Source organism: Salvelinus namaycush, chromosome 32 (genome assembly GCF_016432855.1).
Source record: "Salvelinus namaycush isolate Seneca chromosome 32, SaNama_1.0, whole genome shotgun sequence".
In the NCBI taxonomy this organism is placed as follows: domain Eukaryota; kingdom Metazoa; phylum Chordata; class Actinopteri; order Salmoniformes; family Salmonidae; genus Salvelinus; species Salvelinus namaycush.
This window is the reverse complement of record NC_052338.1, coordinates 16,576,772-16,596,996: the sequence shown is the minus strand read 5'-3', so window position 1 is coordinate 16,596,996 and position 20,225 is coordinate 16,576,772. Positions and strand designations below refer to the sequence as shown.

At 45.7% G+C, this 20,225-nt stretch overlaps 1 protein-coding gene across 2 annotated transcripts; it reads left to right on the top strand.

The window, feature by feature from the left end:
- The first annotated feature begins 2,139 nt into the window (after positions 1 to 2,139).
- Positions 2,140 to 19,339, top strand: LOC120027373 (CTP synthase 1). 2 transcript variants are annotated; one of them, XM_038972288.1, is made up of 17 exons: positions 2,140 to 2,332; positions 4,663 to 4,851; positions 8,694 to 8,864; positions 9,200 to 9,300; positions 9,469 to 9,669; positions 9,809 to 9,889; positions 10,137 to 10,288; positions 14,183 to 14,315; positions 14,779 to 14,867; positions 15,169 to 15,263; positions 16,555 to 16,661; positions 16,750 to 16,846; positions 16,932 to 16,987; positions 17,085 to 17,181; positions 17,326 to 17,470; positions 17,731 to 17,826; positions 18,065 to 19,339. In XM_038972288.1, the coding sequence occupies exons 2-16, from the start codon at positions 4,686 to 4,688 to the stop codon at positions 17,804 to 17,806; spliced, it is 1,767 nt and encodes a 588-aa protein (XP_038828216.1). In that variant the 5' UTR covers positions 2,140 to 2,332; positions 4,663 to 4,685; the 3' UTR covers positions 17,807 to 17,826; positions 18,065 to 19,339. The 2 variants fall into 2 exon arrangements, with proteins under 2 accessions (XP_038828216.1, XP_038828217.1); XM_038972289.1 differs by lacking the exons at positions 2,140 to 2,332; positions 4,663 to 4,851; positions 8,694 to 8,864 and adding an exon at positions 8,973 to 8,999.
- Positions 19,340 to 20,225: the final 886 nt, after the last annotated feature.

Below are 20,225 nucleotides of genomic sequence, written 5' to 3'. Positions count from 1 at the left end.
GCCTAGGTGCCAGGGGAAAAGGCCTAGGTGCCAGGGGAAAAGGCCTAGGTGCCAGGAGAAAGGCCTAGGTGCCAGGGGGAAAGGCCTAGGTGCCAGGGGGAAAAGGCCTAGGTGCCAGGGGGAAAAGGCCTAGGTGCCAGGGAAAAAGGCCTAGGTGCCAGGGGAAAAGGCCTAGATGCCAGGGGGAAAAGGCCTAGGTGCCAGGGGAAAAGTGAAGAGGCATTGCACCGCTATTGTACCCCCTCCACTGCAAAATATATAATATGCTTTTCCAAATATGTATATGGATTAAATACAAAGTTTATTGTTTCCTAATTTATTTATTTCATTTTGCTGACATGTACAGCCTGTCAAAGCAGCTAGCACGAATTTTAGATGGAGCAATACTGCCACCTACTGGTTGCCCAACTCATCATCAGCTGAAGACACAACCATTATGTGGACTGGTCGGCATATGCTAGTTTGTCTTGGAAATCCTTTGTCTATTTCACTAACTATCATGCAATTATTTTAGAAATTATAGACATAACAAAAAAATGGCAATAGCAATTGACATATTGATAGAGCTTTCGCTCTGAAAAAGACAAATGGATACAATATTTACATTGTCCACCGTTGACGGGAGTGGAGGGAAGTGTCGGTGGAGGAAATGCGATGACTCTAAAGCGTATGAATGGTGGTGGTAAGATCAGAGATTTGTCTCCTGAGTATACACCTTTGTTCGAGGTGTACATACGTACATCTCCTGATTACAAACCAACTAATATGACTTATAGGTCTTCATGCTCTCTTGAGAAATAGTCAGACGGCAGTGGTGAGCGCTCTGAGGTTGAGCCAGTCCAGGATGAAGTGGGCCTACCTGTGGTGACAGGTGTAGTGGAGACATCCAATATGTGCCCTGAGAACCCTACCAGAGATGATTTAGGACTGGTAGGAGTGAGATTTTTGGAAATAGTGGATTACAGATTTTTGGCCTACCCATACTTTGTGTCGGGCTTGGTAAAGAACATTTTGTTACCGCCTCCCAGACGAAGCTGGCTCTTCAAGTCAAGTGGCTTGGGGCTCAATCTGTGGTATGCTTTGCTCTCCTGAGCAGGGTGCTGGTAAAAGGGGTGATCAGTGGGGTAGCATTGAGTGTAGACTTGTATCAAATGAAAAGGAATATTCCTAGTGTTTGTGACGCCCGCCGTTTGCTGAGACGTAGAACCGGTGGCAATGGCAAGACTGAGAATACCCTGTCTGTCTTGTTGATCTTTGACACAGAGTTTCTTCCTGATAAGGTCAGGTTAGGTTATATTTGCTACTATTCTGTGACAGCCTATGTTCCGAACCCATTTCGGTGCTTTAGGTGCCAAGGATTCCGACACAGCAGTGTGTAAAAGGGAGATCCCACAATGTGAGAAGTGTCCAGGAGGGCATAGTCAGAGGGAGTGCACAGCCGGTATAGAGAAAGCACTGTGTGCCAACTGTGAGGGGCCCATGCATCTCGAGATCCAAAGTGCCCTGTGAGAGAGATCGGTTGAGCCAGTGTTTGTGGGGCAGAAAGTTTCCTATGCTGAGGCAGTGAAGAGAGTAGAGGATAGCCCAAGGGTGAGTCGACTGGGAGGCTCCCATTGACTAGGCCTGAAGAGAGAAGGCCAGAGAAGATGAATTAGTAAGGTTGGATTTCTTCCATTTATAGCCATGGTGATCAACTGCACTGTATTGATAGAGCGGAAATCACAGAAGATAGACGTGGTAGTTGCAGCAGCAGAGAAATATTTGGTTGGGAGAGATTTTAGTGCAGAAGATCTACAGAAAGTTTTGAGAGAAGGGGTTCCATTCCCCCCAGGCAGACAGCCTGGTTTAGGATTATTTAGGGCCAAAGTAATGGGGTAGGGGTGGTGGGTTTGGGGGATAGAGCTTAGGTGCAGGGTTCGATGGTGGTGGAATTTAAGATGTTCCCATTCCTCTTTTCCCTTTTTGGGGGGTGACCAAAATGGGCAATCCGCACTCCGACCTGCGAAAGGCAGCAATACGCAACACAGTGTCTAGTCTGCCACGTGCAGAAGAAGAATATTTACGTTTCCAGCGTGGTGCATGCGCAGATCCTACGCAATCTTGGTGTCCTCGACCACCCCTTACGGGTTTGTCTTTTCTGTACGGCTCTGGTAGTAGTATTAGATTGGCCAATCAACACGTGTTGGAGTGGATGGATGGTAGCTAGCTACATTCTAAATCAATTACTTTTTTTATTAGAGATTTGAAGGAAAACATCAATGTTCTATACATTGACAATTTAAAATCAAGTTCGAAGACTTGCCGTTTGACCGCAGTGCACCATTTATTTTTGGTGAGTTGAAAAACATGCTTTGTGAACATAACTGCAGCCCTGATGTAGCCTACTGTTACCTTGCTAGCTCAGTTGACGTGTGATGCAGTCCTCGGTTTAGGTGTCCTTGGAGTAAGCATTGTATATATTTCTCGCACTGTAATCGGACGTAGGTTTGGGCGCGTGGTACATCGATTCGTGCACTGGACTATGATTCAGTTTAGATCGCTGGCCAGCTAGTGTGGCTCACAGCCATTGCTAATGGGATAGGATAGCTAGATAACTAGCTATTAAAGCTAACTGCCCAGTAACTAGCTATCGTGACTTTATATGTTGCAAGACTTCTAGGTAACTCGTGTTACAACTGGTGTGATGTTTTTCAACGACCAAAACAGTTATAACGTTACGTTGTTGCATTTACTGAAAGTAGCTAGATTAATCAAATAATAATAAGTGAGCGAAAAAGTAACGTGATTCCTCAGATGCGCGCGCCTTCTCTACCCGGTACCGGAGTTTCTCATACTATGTGGTCTTTGCATGTTCTGTACCTCCGCGCGCATGGTCAGTGATAACGTGGACAGGAATCAGGAATTCTCCAGTTGCTAGCGCACCTCCAACTTCTAGGCTACCTGGCGCCTCAAGTATATACTATAATCAATCAACTACAGTTGATCAACAATCAGTATTATTGCCTCCTACCTAGGGCTGTTTGAGGTGACCTTATTACCGCCTCACCCACAGTCATGACCGCAGTAAAATTATATTGTGACCATTGAGTCCAGTTAATCTCCTTTTATGTACTCTGGACATACGTTAGTAGTACCCTCGCTAACGATCATCAGGTCGCTAATGGCCTGGCACTCCACTCAGGGCTCTGTTGTCCCTCTAACCAATCTGACACCAATGCAAATGGGATCGAAAATCACACTTTTATACGTTTAAAACTCACCTCACTGTGATTGATCAATTTGAAGACAGAAGTTTAACAACCAGTTGAAATTGAGTGTAAAACATGGTCTTTGTGGATGTTGTTTCAAACATAATGAAATGGACATCCTTTCCCAGGTGATGATTCATTCAAAACACACATGTGTATATTAGCTTATGCATAGGCCTATATATGAGCTGAATCCTGAAAGAAAACCTGAAGTAAAATAACGATTTAATAAAGCTGATTTAATCTCTTTGATACATAATTGGTAACCTACATTAAACAAATTCGGCGTTGGCCTACAATTATAGTGCATTTGGTTTTGAATAGCCTGGTAATTGGGCATGTTTTATATTTTCATAATTAATAGGCTGACATTACCTTTAGCTACAGAATATCTCACCACCATGTGTTTCCATCTCCTCCCCTCTCTCCTTCATTCCTTTCTTAAGAGCGCAGAAAGGGGGGGGGGTGTCAACAGTTTAATGAAATAGCTGTGTGCTCCTCAAACAGTGGGATGGAGTGAAATAACGGGTAGCCTACCCAGCATGATTGAGAAACAAGCAGGAGGGAAAGCGGTCTCATTCACTATTCCAGTGCATACGGATGACATGTCTTTTCCCCCCTGCTCCAGTTCCTTCACATGTAATAATAGACCATTCTAAATCAAAACTAATTTTACATATTAGTAGAGACTAGATTCAATTGAGAATAGTCTGATGGGTGAAAATATGATCACTTGAAGAGAGAACAGCGTGTGCAGCCTGAGGAACAAAGCGCAAGCTTTTTTAGCGACTTTCTCAAGTCATCAATAGTCTCTAGTCGCATCATGCAGCCCATATATCTTTTGATTTCTAAGGCATTCGTTTGTATCATTCACAACTAAAGTAGCGAAATAACTCTAAATCTTATAGGACCTGTTTCAAATGATCACTTTTACACTCAACATAGACACTTCATATGCATACTTGCTCTGGAATGTGAAAAATGTCCTTTCTATTTCATTCAGCAAAGTTCAATTATATTCTTCTTACTATAAAATCATATAAAATAATGGCTCAGGACTTATAAACATATATTGTCTGCTAACTGAACAAGCCTACAGTCTATGGCACATAGCCAGATAACATACAGTAAACCAACTCATATTCTGTTCTTCTGAAATACATTTTCTTCATATCATAATGTTTCTTTAGACCTGAATAAAATAAATCATGGATTTATTGTGATGGTGTATATTCAATTGATTTATTAGACTTTTTTTTAAATGTAGATGTTCCAAAGATGCTCATCAGTGGTTTGTATTCATGGAGGCCTGGAGATTCTAAACATGTTTATGTTAATTAATGGTCAGTTACTGTGAAACCGGCAGTCTTTTGCGTGACAATAACCAGCTGATAAAATTTCATGACCGCCACAGCCCTACTCCTACCCAGTGCCACAATGAAGTACATCCTGGTCACTGGTGGCGTCATCTCTGGCATCGGGAAGGGGATCATCGCCTCCAGCGTGGGAACCATCCTCAAGTCATGTGGTCTGCGCGTCACTGCCATCAAGATCGACCCCTACATCAACATAGACGCTGGGACCTTCTCTCCGTACGAGCACGGTGAGTCCAGGAAATGTTCTGTATCATAGAAATAGAGTGAATTCTATGACAATGTCATTCTATTTCTGTGTTCTGTATCCCATCAGTTTATGACATCTGTGTTGTGTAACTTTGTTCACAAAATAGTTTGATCTAATACATGATCTACACCAGTGCTTCTCAACAGTCCAGGATCATGAAACATAAGAAAATGCTAACTAACTGAAATAGGTTGAAAACTACACTGTAAATGTATTATGTGCCATGAGACCTCCCAAGTGCTATTCTTAGTTTGTTATGGAATGACTCTGCTCAAGCACAGTAGTCAGAATCCTATAACGTTATTGCCATGCAATAAATGTTACTAGGAATTCATCTTGGTGTTGTGTGTGTGCAGAAGTGTACAGCAACAGCAATAATCTAAACTCAGCAAAAAAAGAAACATCCTCTCACTGTCAACTACGTTTATTTTCAGCAAACTTAACATGTGTAAATATTTGTATGAACATAACAAGATTCAACAACTGAGACAAACTGAACACGTTCCACAGACATGTGACTAACAGAAATTGAATAATGTGTCCCTGAACAAAGGAGGGGTCAAAATCAAAAGTAACAGTCAGTATCTGGTGTGGCCACCAGTTGCATTAAGTACTGCAGTGCATCTCCTCCTCATGGACTGAACCAGATTTGCCAGTTCTTGCTGTGAGATGTTACCCCACTCTTCCACCAAGGCACCTGCAAGTTCCCAGACATTTCTGGGGGGAATGTCCCTAGCCCTCACCCTCCTATCCAACAGGTCCCAGACGTGCTCAATGGGATTGAGATCCGGGCTCTTCGCTGGCCATGGCAGAAGACTGACATTCCTGTGTTGCAGGAAATCACGCACAGAACGAGCAGTATGGCTGGTGGCATTGTCATGCTGGAGGGTCATGTCAGGATGAGCCTGCAGGAAGGGTACCACATGATGGAGGAGGATGTCTTCCCTGTAACACACAGCGTTGAGATTGCCTGCAATGACAACAAGCTCAGTCCGATGATGCTGTGACACACCGCCCCAGCCCATGATGGACCCTCCACCTCCAAATCGATCCCGCTCCAGAGTACAGGCCTCGGTGTAACGCTCATTCCTTCGACGATAAATGCGACTCCGACCATCACCCCCGATGAGACAAAACTGCGACTTGTCAGTGAAGAGCACTTTTTGCCAGTCCTGTCTGGTCCAGCGACGGTGGGTTTGTGCCCATAGGTGACGTTGTTGCCGGTGATGTCTGGTGAGGGTCTGCCTTATAACAGGCCTACAAGCCCTCAGTCCAGCCTCTCTCAGCCTATTGCGGACAGTCTGAGTGCTGATGGAGGGATTGTGCGTTCCTGGTGTAACTCGGGCAGTTGTTGTTGCCATCCTGTACCTGTCCCGCAGGTGTGATGTTCGGATGTACCGATCCTGTGCAGGTGTTGTTACACGTGGTCTGCCACTGCGAGGGTGATCAGCTGTCCGTCCTGTCTCCCTGTAGCGCTGTCATAGGCGTCTCACAGTACGGACATTGCCATTTATTGTCCTGGCCACATCTGCAGTCCTCATGCCTCCTTGCAGCATTCCTAAGGCATGTTCACGCAGATGAGCAGGGACCCTGGGCATCTTTCTTTTTGTGTTTTTCCAGAGTCAGTAGAAAGGCCTCTTTAGTGTCCTAAGTTTTCATAACTGTGACCTTAATTGCCTACCGTCTGTAAGCTGTTAGTGTCTTAACGACCGTTCCTAAGGTGCATGTTCATTAATTGTTTATGGTTCATTGAACAAGCATGGGAAACAGTGTTTAAACGCTTTACAATGAAGATCTGTGAAGTTATTTGGATTTTTACGAATTATCTTTGAAAGACAGGGTCCTGAAAAAGGGACGTTTCTTTTTTTGCTGAGTTTAGATCAACATCCACACAGATGGAGGCATGAAAATCAAATACAATTTGCAGAATCAGCTGTTTGTGTGTTGGGTTTTAACCATGCCACTCTACTTCTTTCAGGTGAGGGGTTTTTAACCCCGTTCCTCTGGTCTCTACAGGTGAGGGGTTTTTAACCCCGTTCCTCTGGTCTCTCTACAGGTGAGGGGTTGTAACCCTGTTCCTCTGGTCTCTCTACAGGTGCGGGGTTGTAACCCTGTTCCTCTGGTCTCTCTACAGGTGAGGGGTTTTAACCCCGTTCCTCTGGTCTCTCTACAGGTGAGGGGTTGTAACCCTGTTCCTCTGGTCTCTCTACAGGTGAGGGGTTTTAACCCCGTTCCTCTGGTCTCTCTACAGGTGCGGGGTTGTAACCCTGTTCCTCTGGTCTCTCTACAGGTGAGGGGTTTTAACCCCGTTCCTCTGGTCTCTCTACAGGTGAGGGGTTGTAACCCTGTTCCTCTGGTCTCTCTACAGGTGCGGGGTTGTAACCCTGTTCCTCTGGTCTCTACAGGTGAGGGGTTTTAACCCCGTTCCTCTGGTCTCTCTACAGGTGAGGGGTTTTAACCCTGTTCCTCTGGTCTCTACAGGTGAGGGGTTTTAACCCCGTTCCTCTGGTCTCTCTACAGGTGAGGGGTTGTAACCCTGTTCCTCTGGTCTCTCTACAGGTGAGGGGTTTTAACCCCGTTCCTCTGGTCTCTCTACAGGTGAGGGGTTGTAACCCTGTTCCTCTGGTCTCTACAGGTGAGGGGTTGTAACCCTGTTCCTCTGGTCTCTCTACAGGTGAGGGGTTTTAACCCCGTTCCTCTGGTCTCTCTACAGGTGAGGGGTTTTAACCCCGTTCCTCTGGTCTCTCTACAGGTGAGGGGTTTTAACCCTGTTCCTCTAGTCTCTCTACAGGTGAGGGGTTTTAACCCCGTTCCTCTGGTCTCTACAGGTGAGGTGTTGCAACCCCGTTCCTCTAGTCTCTCTACAGGTGAGGGGTTGTAATCCCGTTCCTCTGGTCTCTCTACAGGTGAGGGGTTTTAACCCCGTTCCTCTAGTCTCTCTACAGGTGAGGGATTGTAACCCCGTTCCTCTAGTCTCTCTACAGGTGAGGGATTGCAACCCCGTTCCTCTAGTCTCTCTACAGGTGAGGGGTTGTTACCCCGTTCCTCTGGTCTCTCTACAGGTGAGGGGTTTTAACCCTGTTCCTCTAGTCTCTCTACAGGTGAGGGGTTTTAACCCTGTTCCTCTAGTCTCTCTACAGGTAAAGGGTTGCAACCCTGTTCCTCTAGTCTCTCTACAGGTGAGGGGTTGTAACCCTGTTCCTCTGGTCTCTACAGGTGAGGGGTTTTAACCCTGTTCCTCTAGTCTCTCTACAGGTGAGGGGTTGTAACCCTGTTCCTCTGGTCTCTACAGGTGAGGGGTTTTAACCCTGTTCCTCTGGTCTCTACAGGTGAGGGGTTTAAACCCTGTTCCTCTGGTCTCTACAGGTGAGGGGTTTTAACCCTGTTCCTCTAGTCTCTACAGGTGAGGGGTTTTAACCCTGTTCCTCTAGTCTCTCTACAGGTGAGGGGTTTTAACCCTGTTCCTCTGGTCTCTACAGGTGAGGAGTTGTAACCCTGTTCCTCTGGTCTCTACAGGTGAGGGGTTTTAACCCTGTTCCTCTAGTCTCTCTACAGGTGAGGGGTTTTAACCCTGTTCCTCTGGTCTCTACAGGTGAGGGGTTTTAACCCTGTTCCTCTGGTCTCTACAAGTGAGGAGTTTTAACCCTGTTCCTCTAGTCTCTCTACAGGTGAGGGGTTTTAACCCTGTTCCTCTAGTCTCTCTACAGGTGAGGGGTTTTAACCCTGTTCCTCTGGTCTCTACAGGTGAGGGGTTTTAACCCTGTTCCTCTGGTCTCTCTACAGGTGAGGGGTTTTAACCCTGTTCCTCTGGTCTCTCTACAGGTGAGGTGTTCGTGCTGGACGATGGGGGTGAGGTGGATCTGGACCTGGGGAACTACGAGAGGTTCCTGGACATCAGACTGACCAAAGACAACAACCTGACCACCGGCAAGATCTACCAGTCTGTCATCAACAAGGAGAGGAGAGGAGACTACCTGGGAAAGACTGTACAGGGTAAGACTACCTATAAGACGGTGTGGAATAAGCCTGGGATGACTGGGGGAGAAACAGTATAACCAGGTGTTAGAGGAAGATCTACCAGTCTGTCATAAACAAGGAGAGGAGACTACCTGGGAAAGACTGTACAGGGTAAAACCAAGTCATAATGGGAGAGAGACTGGTTGAATAGTTGAGGTGAATTTGATTTAGATTTTCTGGCATGGCAGTACTGACCTCCGTCCCATATCCTACGAAAAACCAAAGAGGAAGGACATGATATATCAAGTTCTCTTGTGTAATTTTCTATGCGTCTCCAGACTAACTGTGCCTTTTTGGTGTGTCCTTTGCAGTGGTGCCCCACATCACTGATGCCATTCAGGAGTGGGTGATGCGTCAGGCCAGAGTACCTGTTGACGATGACGGTGTGGAGCCTCAGATCTGTGTCATCGAGGTAAAATATTATGATTATGGTAAACGGTTAGATCAATGACTTCCTGATACCCTTTCTTGGTTTGATATTAGTGTGGCATATGTACTTGAGGAGTCATTTCAGGCTGGGTTGTTACTAGTTGTATTCCTGTGTAATTGTGTATCCCGGTATGTCTGTTTCTGTGTGCAGCTAGGTGGCACCGTGGGAGACATCGAGAGCATGCCTTTCATCGAAGCCTTCAGGCAGTTCCAGTTTAAGGTGAAGAGGGAGAACTTCTGTAACATCCACGTCAGCCTGGTCCCACAGCCCAGTGCCACAGGAGAGCAGAAGACCAAGCCCACTCAGAACAGTGTGAGAGAGCTCAGGGGACTGGGCCTGTCTCCTGATCTGGTGAGTTTAAATTTGACCAAGTTTCTACCATCTCTTAAATGTGGCAAGGTATGACAGTCATAACCACTTTTCTGTCCATTTTATAGATTTAGTGTTTAAGGATTGCCTGTTAGCTAATTGTGTTGTCAATTCCCTCCAGATCATGTGTCGCTGCTCCACTCCCCTGGAGAACTCTGTCAAAGAGAAGATCTCCATGTTCTGTCACGTAGAACCTGAACAGGTAAGACCTGATCCTACAGCCACACACTAGGATGAAACGCGACACTGGCACAATAAGTCTTCCCAGCGATGCCTCACATCCTATCTCCTCGCCTCCTTCCCAACCGTATTGGGGGAAAATATCCAAGGTTCCTCCCCATTGACTTTTCCATCTGTGTTTTTGAGAAGGATGCGAGGAGAGATGAATGGAGGAAGATCCAGTGAAACATCTAGTTGTGCCTAAGCTCTTTTCTCCTCTCCTCCCCCAGGTGATCTGCGTGGCAGACGTGTCGTCCATCTACAGAGTGCCTTTGCTCCTGGAGGACCAGGGGGTGGTAGGCTACTTCTGTCAGAGACTAGACCTTCCTATAGAGACACGCCCCAGGAAGATGCTTACCAAGTGGAAGGAGATGTCTGACAGGTGGGTGGGTGTGTCTCACAGGTGTGCGGGCAGGCAATCTCTGGGACTGGTAGCACTCAATTATTTAGACCCATTGAGCTCAATGGTTCTAATGATGAACTTGGCCTTAAGATGCTTTTGGGAAACCGGGCCCAGGGCTGTTCAATGTTGGTCCTTCGAATAAGGGACTAATTCAGAGCTGGGACACCAGGTGAGGGTAATTAACTACCAGGTAGAAACAAAAAACAGATGTTTCGACCCTCCAGGACCGGAATTGAACAGCCCTGATTTAGACCCACCACATTTGAGTTTGAACCAGATGGCGCCGACAGAGATGGTCACCTCGCTTCGAGTCCTTAAAAAACTGCAGTATTTCGTTTTTTTTAATGTATTATTTCTTAAATTGTTACCCCAGGAAATCTTAAGTATTATTACATACAGCCCGGAAGAACTATTGGATATAAGAGCGATTTCAACTTACTAACATTACAACCAGAAATACGACTTTCCCGAAGCGGATCCTCTGTTTGGACCACCACCCAGGTCAATGGACCTAATCCCAGAAGCCAACTCAAAACAACGGTGCCGCAGAAGGGCAGACGGGTCAGCCTCCTGGTCAGGCTCCGTAGACGTGCACATCACCCACCGCCCCCGGGTATACTACTCGCCAATGTCCAGTCTCTCAACAAGGTAGATAGAATTCGAGCAAGAGTTGCCTTCCAGAGAGACATCAGAGATTGTAACATTCTCAGTTTCACGGAAACATGGCTTTCTCAGGATATGTTGTCGGAATCGGTTCAGCCACCGGGCTTCTCCATGCATCTCGCCGACAGAGATAAACTCCTCTCTGGGAAGAGGAAGGGCGGGGCTGTATGCTTCATGATTAACGACTCATGGTGTAATCATAACAACATACAGGAACTCAAGTCCTTCTGCTCACCCAACCTAGAATTCCTTACAATCAAATGCCGGCCATATTAGAATTCTCCCAAGAGAATTCTCATCAGTTATCGCCACAGCTGTGTACATTCCCCCTCAAGCAGACACCAAGACGGCCCTAAAGGAACTTCGCTAGACTCTATGTAAACTGGAAACCATATATCCTGAGGCTGCATTTATTGTAGCTGTGGATTTTAACAAAGCAAATTTGAGAACAAGGCTACCTAAATTATATCAGCATATTGATTGCACTACGCACGGGTGTAATACACTCAACCACTGCTACTCTAACTTCCGCAATGCATACAAATACCTCCCCCGCCCTCCCTTCGGAAAATCCGACCACGACGCCATCTTGCTCCTACCGTCTTATAGGCAGAAACTCAAACAGGATGTACCAGTGACTAGCACCATTCAACGCTGGTCTAACCACTCGGAATATGTTCCAGTCAGCCTCAGATAACCACATCGATCTATACGCTGACTCGGTGAGTGAGTTTATAAAGAAGTGCATTGGAGATGTTGGACCCACTGACTATTAAAACCTACCCTAACCAGAAACCGTGGATGGATTGTGGCATTCGCGCAAAACTGAAAGCGCGAACCACCGCATTTAACCACTGAAAGAGGTCTGGGAATATGACTGAATATAAACAGTGTAGTTATTCCCTCCGCAAGGCAATCAAACAAGCGAAATGTCGGTACAGAGACAAAGTGTAGTCACAATTCAATGGCACAGACATGAGACATATGTGGCGGGGTCTACAGGAAATCGGACTACAAAAAGAAAACCAGCCACGTCACGGACACCGGCGTCACGCTACCAGACAAACTAAACACCTTCTTTGCCCGCTTTGAGGCTAATACAGTGCCACCGTCGCGCCCCACTAACAAGGACTGCGTACGCCCCCTCTCCCCCTCCGTGGCCAACGTGAGTAAAACATTTAAACGTGTTGAACCTCGCAAGGCTGCTGGCCCAGACGGCATACCTAGGCGCGTCCTCAGAGCATGCGCTGGTTTGTTTACGGACATATTCAATCACTCCCTATCCCAGTCTGCTGTCCCCACATGCTTCAAGATGGCCACCATTGTTCCTGTACCCAAGAAGGCAAAGATAACTGAACTAAATGACTACTGTCCGGTATCACTCACTTCTGTCATCATGAAGTAGTTTGAGAGACTAGTCAAGGATCATATCACCTCCACCTTACCTGCCACCCTAGACCCACTTCAGTTTGCATACCGCCCCAACAGGTCCACAGACGACGCAATCGCCATCACACTGGCACACTGCCCTATCCCATCTGGACAAGAGGAATACCTAATGTAAGAATGCTGTTCGTTGACTACAGCTCAGCATTCAACACCATAGTACCCTCCAAGCTCATCAAGCTGGAAGCCCTGGGTCTCAACCCTGCCCTGTGCAATTGGGCCCTGGACTTTCTGACGGGCCGCCCCCAGGTGGTGAAGGTAGGAAACAACATCTCCACTTCGCTGACCCTCAACACTGGGGCCCCACAAGGGTGTGTGCTCAGCCCCCTCCTGTTCACCCACTACTGCGTGGCCATGCACGCCCCCAACTCAATCATCAAGTTTGCAGATAACACAACAGTAGATTACCAACAACGACGAGACAGCCTACAAGGGAGGAGGTGAGGGCACTCGGAGTGTGGTGTCAGGAAAACAACCTCTCACTTAACGTCAACAAAAAAAAGAGATCGTGGACTTCAGGAAACAGCAGAGGGAGCACCCCCCCTATCCACATTGAAGGGACAGCAGTGGAAAAGGTGGAACGTGTTAAGTTCCTCAGTGCACACATCACAGACAAACTGAGATGGTCCACCCACACAGACTGTGGTGAAGGCGCAACAGCGCCCCTTCAACCTCAGGAGGTGAAGAAATTTGGCTTGTCACCTAAAACTCTGAAAAACTTTACACATGCACAATCGAGAGCATCCTGTCGGGCTGTATCACAGCCTGATATGGCAACTGCACCGCCCTCAACCGCACCGCCCTCATCCGCAAGACTCTCCAGAAGGTGATGCAGTCTGCACAACGCATCACCGGGGCTAAACTACCTGCCCTCTGACACCTACAGCACCCGATGTCACAGGAAGGCCAAAAAGATCATCAAGGACAACAACCACCCGAGCCACTGCCTGTTCACACTGCTACCATCCAGAAGGCGAGGTCAGTACAGGTGCATCAAGCTGGGCCCGAGACTGGAAAAACAGCTTCTATCTTAAGGCCATCAGACTGCTAAACAGCAATCACTAACTCATTGAGATCCAATCACTGGCCACTTTTAATAAATGGATCACTAGTCACTTTAAACAATGCCACTTTAAATAATGTTTACATATCTTACATTACTCATATGTATATACTGTATTTTATACCATCTATTGCACCTTGCCTATGCCGCTCGGCCATTGCTCATCCATATATTTATATGTACATATTCTCATTCACCCCTTTTAGATTTGTGTATTTGGTAGTTGTTGGGAAATTGTTAGATTACTTGTTAGATATTACTGCACTGTCAGAACTAGAAGCACAAGCGTTTCGCTACACTTGCATTAACATCTGCTAACCATGTGTATGTGACCAATAAAATTTGATTTGAACCCTTGATAAAGAACATGCCTGGGTGAGAAATACAGAGATACTGTGCCTATTCACCTGTTCTATTGCAGCACCACCATGGAGTGACCTGTATTCAGATTATTGGTGCTTTCAAGACAACTGGGAACTCGAAGAAAGAAACGAGGTCAAATCATGACATCAGTGATCTTCAGGTCGGAGCCCTAGAAAGATGTCAGTTTCCGACTTGGAATTACGAGTTGGATGACCGTTCAAAACAATTTTCCCTGAGTTCCCTGTTGTCTTGAGTGCACTGAAGTCGGAGATTTCTGAGTTCCCAGTTGCTTTGAACGCGGCATATAACCTTGCCTATGGTGTGTGTTTGAATCACAGGTCAGACAGGCTCCTAGAGCAGTGTTCTATAGCCCTGGTGGGGAAATACACCAAGTTCACAGACTCCTACGCGTCAGTCATCAAAGCTCTGGAACACTCGGCCCTAGCCATCAGCCACAAACTGGAGATCAAGGTAAACACGCACAAACTACACACTTGTACAAACTACACACTTGGAAGGCACTACAGGCCAGTTTCCTGGACATATAATAAGACTAGTCCTGGACTAAGAAACATCTTCAAAGTAGAATGTGCATTCTAGTCCAAGAATACGCTTAATCTGTGTCTGGGGAAACCAGCCGTAGAACCACAAGCACCTTGAAGATGCACTGCCGTGCACAGGTTTTCTATTTTGTTTCTTATACAGCAAGGCTAAATTATACTGTTCCTCTGGCTTGGATGACCTCAGGAATAGGTTTTATTTTGGAGATAGAAGATTGCTGCTATACAGTGTGAATGCATGTTGAAGTCTATTTGTTTGTGCAGTCATGTCATAACTAGGATAAGATACGTCCTATCATGTGTCTTGAGACGCCTAAAATAGCAACTCCTTGTCGCTTCTCCCCCTTCTCTCTCTCCCCACATTTCTCTCTCAGTATATTGACTCAGCAGACCTGGAGCCAAACACACTGACGGAGGAGCCTGTGAAGTACCACGAGGCGTGGCAAAAACTCTGCAGTGCTGAGTGAGTATGGTAGAGTCCAGGCACCTGCTATGGCATTGTTTTCCAATCCGCTTCTTGTACCCCCAGCCAGTTCTACTTATTTTACCTACGGTAGTCCAGTACCAGCACACCTGATTTATCCAGTTGAATCAGGTATGCTTGAATTTAAATACATCAAGTAAGTAGAAGTGGCTGGGTACAAGAAGAGTTTTGTGAAACACTGAGTTATGGCATCACAGGGAATCAGTTGGACTCTGTTGTACTAGTAGTAAAGGGGGTCAGTATAGTGAGTCTATGTTCATTATGGTGTTTCTCTCCACAGTGGCATCCTGGTACCTGGAGGGTTTGGAGTCAGAGGGACTGAAGGGAAGATTCAGGCTATCAACTGGGCACGCAAACAGAAGAAACCCTTCCTAGGTACCGAATGGGCTGTATCAGTGGCAGGCAGTCATGATGATGCAATAATCTTTACAGCAAGGAAAACATTAAAGCTTTCTATTCCTATAATCCTTCATGTACAATACATGGCCAAAAGTATGTGGACAAGGGGTCGTCAAACATCTCATTCCAAAATCATGGGCATTATTATGGAGTTGGTCCCCCCTTTGCTGTTATAACAGCCTCCACTCTTCTGGGAAGGCTTTCCACTAGATGTTGGAACATTGCTGCGGGGACTTTCTTCCATTCAGCCACAAGAGCAATAGTGAGGTCTGGCACTGATGTTGGGTGATTAGGTCTGGCTCGAAGTTGGCGTTCCAATTCATCTCAAAGGTGTTCGATGGGGTTGAGGTCAGGGCACTGTACAGGCCAGTCAAGTTATTCCAAACCATTTCTGTATGGACCTCGCACGGGGGCATTGTCATGCTGAAACAGGAAAGGACCTTCCCCAAACTGTTGCCACAAAGTTGGAAGCACAGAATTGTCTAGAATGTCATTGTAGGATGTAGCGTTAAGATTTCCCTTCACTGGAACTAAGGGGCCTATCCCGAACCATGAAAAACAGCCCCAGGCCATTATTTATCATCCACCAAACTTTACAGTTGGCACTATGCATTGGGGCAGATAGCGTTCTCCTGGCTTCCGCCAAACTGGATTCGTCTGTCGGACTGCCAGATGGTGAAGCGTTATTCATCACTCCAGAGAACGCATTTCCACTGCTCCAGAGTCCAATGGCGGCAAGCTTTACACCACTCCAGCCGACACTTGGGATTGCGCATGGTGATCTTAGGCTTGTGTGCGGCTGCTCGGCCATGGAAACCCATTTCATGAAGCTCCCAACGAACAGTTATTGTGCTGACGTTGCTTCCAGAGGCAGTTTGGAACTCGGTAGGGAGTGTTGCAACCTAGGACAGACGATTTTTACGCGCTTCAGCACTCGGCTGTCCCATTCTGTGAGCTTGTGTGTCCTACCACTTCGCGGCTGAGCCGTTGTTGCTCCTAGACGTTTCCACTTCACAATAACAGCACTTACAGTTGATTGGGGCAGCTCTAACAGGGCCGAAATTTGCTGAACTGACTGAAAAGGTGGCATCCTATGACGGTTTCACGTTGAAAGTCACTGAGCTCTTAAGTAAGGCCATTCTACTATTCTATTTTATACACCTGTCAGCAACGGGTGTGGCTGAAATAGCCAAATCCACAAATTTTAATGAGTGTCCACATACTTTAGTGTGTGCGCCGTGTTAACCTGACTGGTATGTGTTTGCAGGTGTGTGTCTAGGGATGCAGCTGGCTGTGTGTGAGTTTGCCAGGAACATGCTAGGATGGGAAGACGCCAACTCAACAGAGTTTGATCCCGAATCAAAGCATCCTGTGGTAGGTTCCCCTTTCATAAGATCTCTCTTCCCCTTTACTGGTTGTAAAGGCCAACAAACAAATATATTCCTTTATTGCTTCGTTCTAGGTGATTGACATGCCAGAACACAATCCTGGGCAAATGGGCGGGACCATGAGGCTGGGAAAGAGACGGACCATTTTCAAGACCACCAACAGTATTCTAAGTAAGAGACCGAACTTTGAGAGTAAAGTCACCGTCATAATCACACCATATATACCTGCTCTGTGCTTATAGTTGTTTCATTGCAGGACGACTTTACGGAGATGTTGAGTATGTGGATGAGAGACACAGACATCGCTTTGAGGTTTGTCAGAGGTTCACTTTCTCTCTCTGTATATCCCCTCTCTACATGTCAATAGTGGGTGTGGTTCAGTGTGCTTAACTTGTGTTTCCTGTTTCAGGTGAACCCAGAGTTGAAGGAGCACTTTGAGGGGAAAGGCTTTCACTTTGTGGGTCAAGACGTAGAAGGAGAGCGAATGGAAGTCATCGAGCTAGACGGTAAGAGCGAGAGAGAGTCAGGGATCATGTGTATGGGTGGACAAAAGATTAGCTCTACGTGGTTGTTGGTCGGGTTTGCTCGTGCCTTTGTACCCAGACCTCACATGAACTACAGCACCGTCTCCTTTTCTGCTGGATTTCCAGATCATCCCTATTTCGTAGGGGTGCAGTATCATCCTGAGTTCACCTCTCGCCCCATCAAACCATCGCCTCCCTACTTTGGCCTCCTGCTGGCATCAGCCGGGAAACTACAGAGCTACCTGCACAAGGGGTGCCGTCTGTCTCCACGGTAACCACCGAACATTCCCTTAGAATCAGTATGATTCCATACAAGTATCAATGAGTCGTAAGCCTGTGTTAAATGTAGCAGTAGGGCTGTAGAAAGACTGCAGCCATGCTGGCAATGAATGGACAGCCATAGTTACAAGAACTGCCTCAATTTAATATTGTGCCGTGGAACTTAGACATTTTATAGCAACAGTATGTCGTTCTAATACAAAATATTGTGTTGAAGAGGTTGGTGTAAGTATATGAATCCCATTACCGTAGGGACACGTACAGTGATCGGAGCGGTAGCAGCACCCCAGACTCCGAAATAGCGGAGTGCTCCATCTCACAGGAATGAATGTGACTGCGGAACACAAGGTAGGCCACATCACTACAAACACCCTGCAATCACTCATCAGGCACCATTTTATTCTTTGACATGTTTTTTTTCTAGCCTCGAATCCAAACTGATTGTGAAATGGAGGATATCAGTACGGTTTCCAGGCTACTTAACTTAACCAAGGCTATATTTGGCTGTAACCTAACCATGTAGCTAATTACTACCATATTTGTTGGAACCATTTATCTGCCCACACAAACGTTTCCTTTCTTGCAGGGGGAAAGAAACAATGAAGAGGATCATCACAAGTAAAGGGATGGAATGGCTTTTTTTTGTTGAAGACATTTTTCCTGACCTCCCTGAACTGATGAACTGAAAGGGATTGTTTAGTATTTTTCTATATGCTCGTGACAACGATCATGAAATTGAACTCTTTGTACTGTTTGACAATCATAGTACATGGAGTACGTACGTGACTGTACAATACATGGTTATTTTGTGACTTTCATTTATATGCAGTCTTGAATATGTATAATTATCTTGGTGTGAGAAGGAAGTGACTGCTGTTTCTTCAACCTTTTATTTATCCAGAATAAAATCCCTTGATAACCTCAAGGTAGAATTGTATGCATTTTAGTGACAAGCATACAGGACTGGACTGTAAGAAAGACGACCAAACCAATGGATTGGGCAGGATGTATCAAATCTCTGGAATTGCATTATGCATACTTGTGTAATAGCAGTATTCAGGGGGACTGGGTCTTTTGGTTCCATTGAATTAAGAACTTGCAACCTGTTTATATTGATGTGATAGTGTTATACTCAGCCACTGAATTTGCTTTGTGAAATGATATTAATGTACAATTAATATTACTGGTAGTACAATGGATGTTGAACCCTTTTGTCAGTGAAGATTGCATGTGATGTTGCCTCAGTCCAATCCAGATAGGTTTCTAGATATCTAGGATTACTGAAATGAAGAGCAGGATGATCCTCCTTTACAGGCTTTGCTCATTAGGCATTTGATCAGGATTTTGTATAAATTGGATTGAATTCGTGAATAGGAACGACCCTGTTCCAGGCAAACTAGGTACTTAATTAAACTCAAATTACATTTAGCAGTGGTGTCCTCAGGTTTGTGGACTGGCACTAGTCAGCTATAGCAGGTAATTAAAGCTAGGCTGTGTTACAATCAACCCCTATAAAGGGAGACACTAAGCTAGTTAAGTGACAAATTGTTCCAGGTAAGCTACGGGGAAAATATTGGTGAGCAATGTTTGGAACATCGAATTGCAATACATCAGCACCAAAGTCTTGCGAAGTATTTGCAAGGTCACTGGTTAAAAAAAGTTACCTGTCTGTCAGAATTTTACACGTCAATTGGGTCTGTATTGATTTAACATAACTTGGTATAATTGGGAGAGTAAAAACAAGCTGTGAGCTTTCAAAGAGCCATGAAATAGGATTCACTGAAAAGGGTTTGACTTGACCTACTCTGAAAAGGCCATGCAATTTCCTACTAAACTATTCAAATAAAGCATGAACTCCAGACTAAGGATACGTGTGATCTTTATTTGGGCATGCTCAGGTTGCAGTGGCGATTTTAGCATGTATATCTTGGTGGGCCCCCAAAAAATGTGAAATGCATGCCAGCTAAGCCACTACACAACACTAAATACATGAATTGCACTATAACTGTACCAACATCTTACCAGTGCTACACCTGGCTATCAACAGAGACGTGTCTGGCAGCGAAACAGTTAATTCAGCCTCATTTACTGCCTTTGCAAAAAAACATAGCTAACTTGCTTAAACATGTGGTTTGCCGCTGACAATTGAGATGTACAAACTATGGCATAAGAGGCAATCCGTAATTTCGATTAAGACAGGCGTAGTCAACTATTTGGTCAGCACTTCTGAAATATACAACAGAATTCAGATCATGGGCCATTCTTAGTGTTCTCCCCGTACACTAAGTCAGAACCGTAGGATAAAGGGGGCATAAGCAATGAAAGCCTTTAAAATATTTGATTACATTTCTCAAAACAGGTTGTAGGCTAAATTTAAGAGCCGTAATGAACCAATTAGGGTTAGGCACACAGCCTACAACACATGCTTCGTATTACTTTCATAGCAAGTGTATACAAATCTCCCTGGCATATTACACCACTTACGCAGCAGCATACAAGACAACCCACCTTGTGCTGTGCTCACTTAGAAAGGTGGAGCAGCAGTCCTTTGTAGGCAAATTGTCTGGATTTATGGTCCTTTCAATACCACTGCGACCTGTTGAATATTAAATCATGCCGTGAATTGTCCTAAGGTCGCAACTCCAGAAAGAGGCCCGAGGTTCAATTCAGAGTTGGATGAAAGCTTAAAATGTATTTCTGCCGTTGAAGCTTATGCCCTCACCCCCAGTTGTCTTGAACTCAGATTT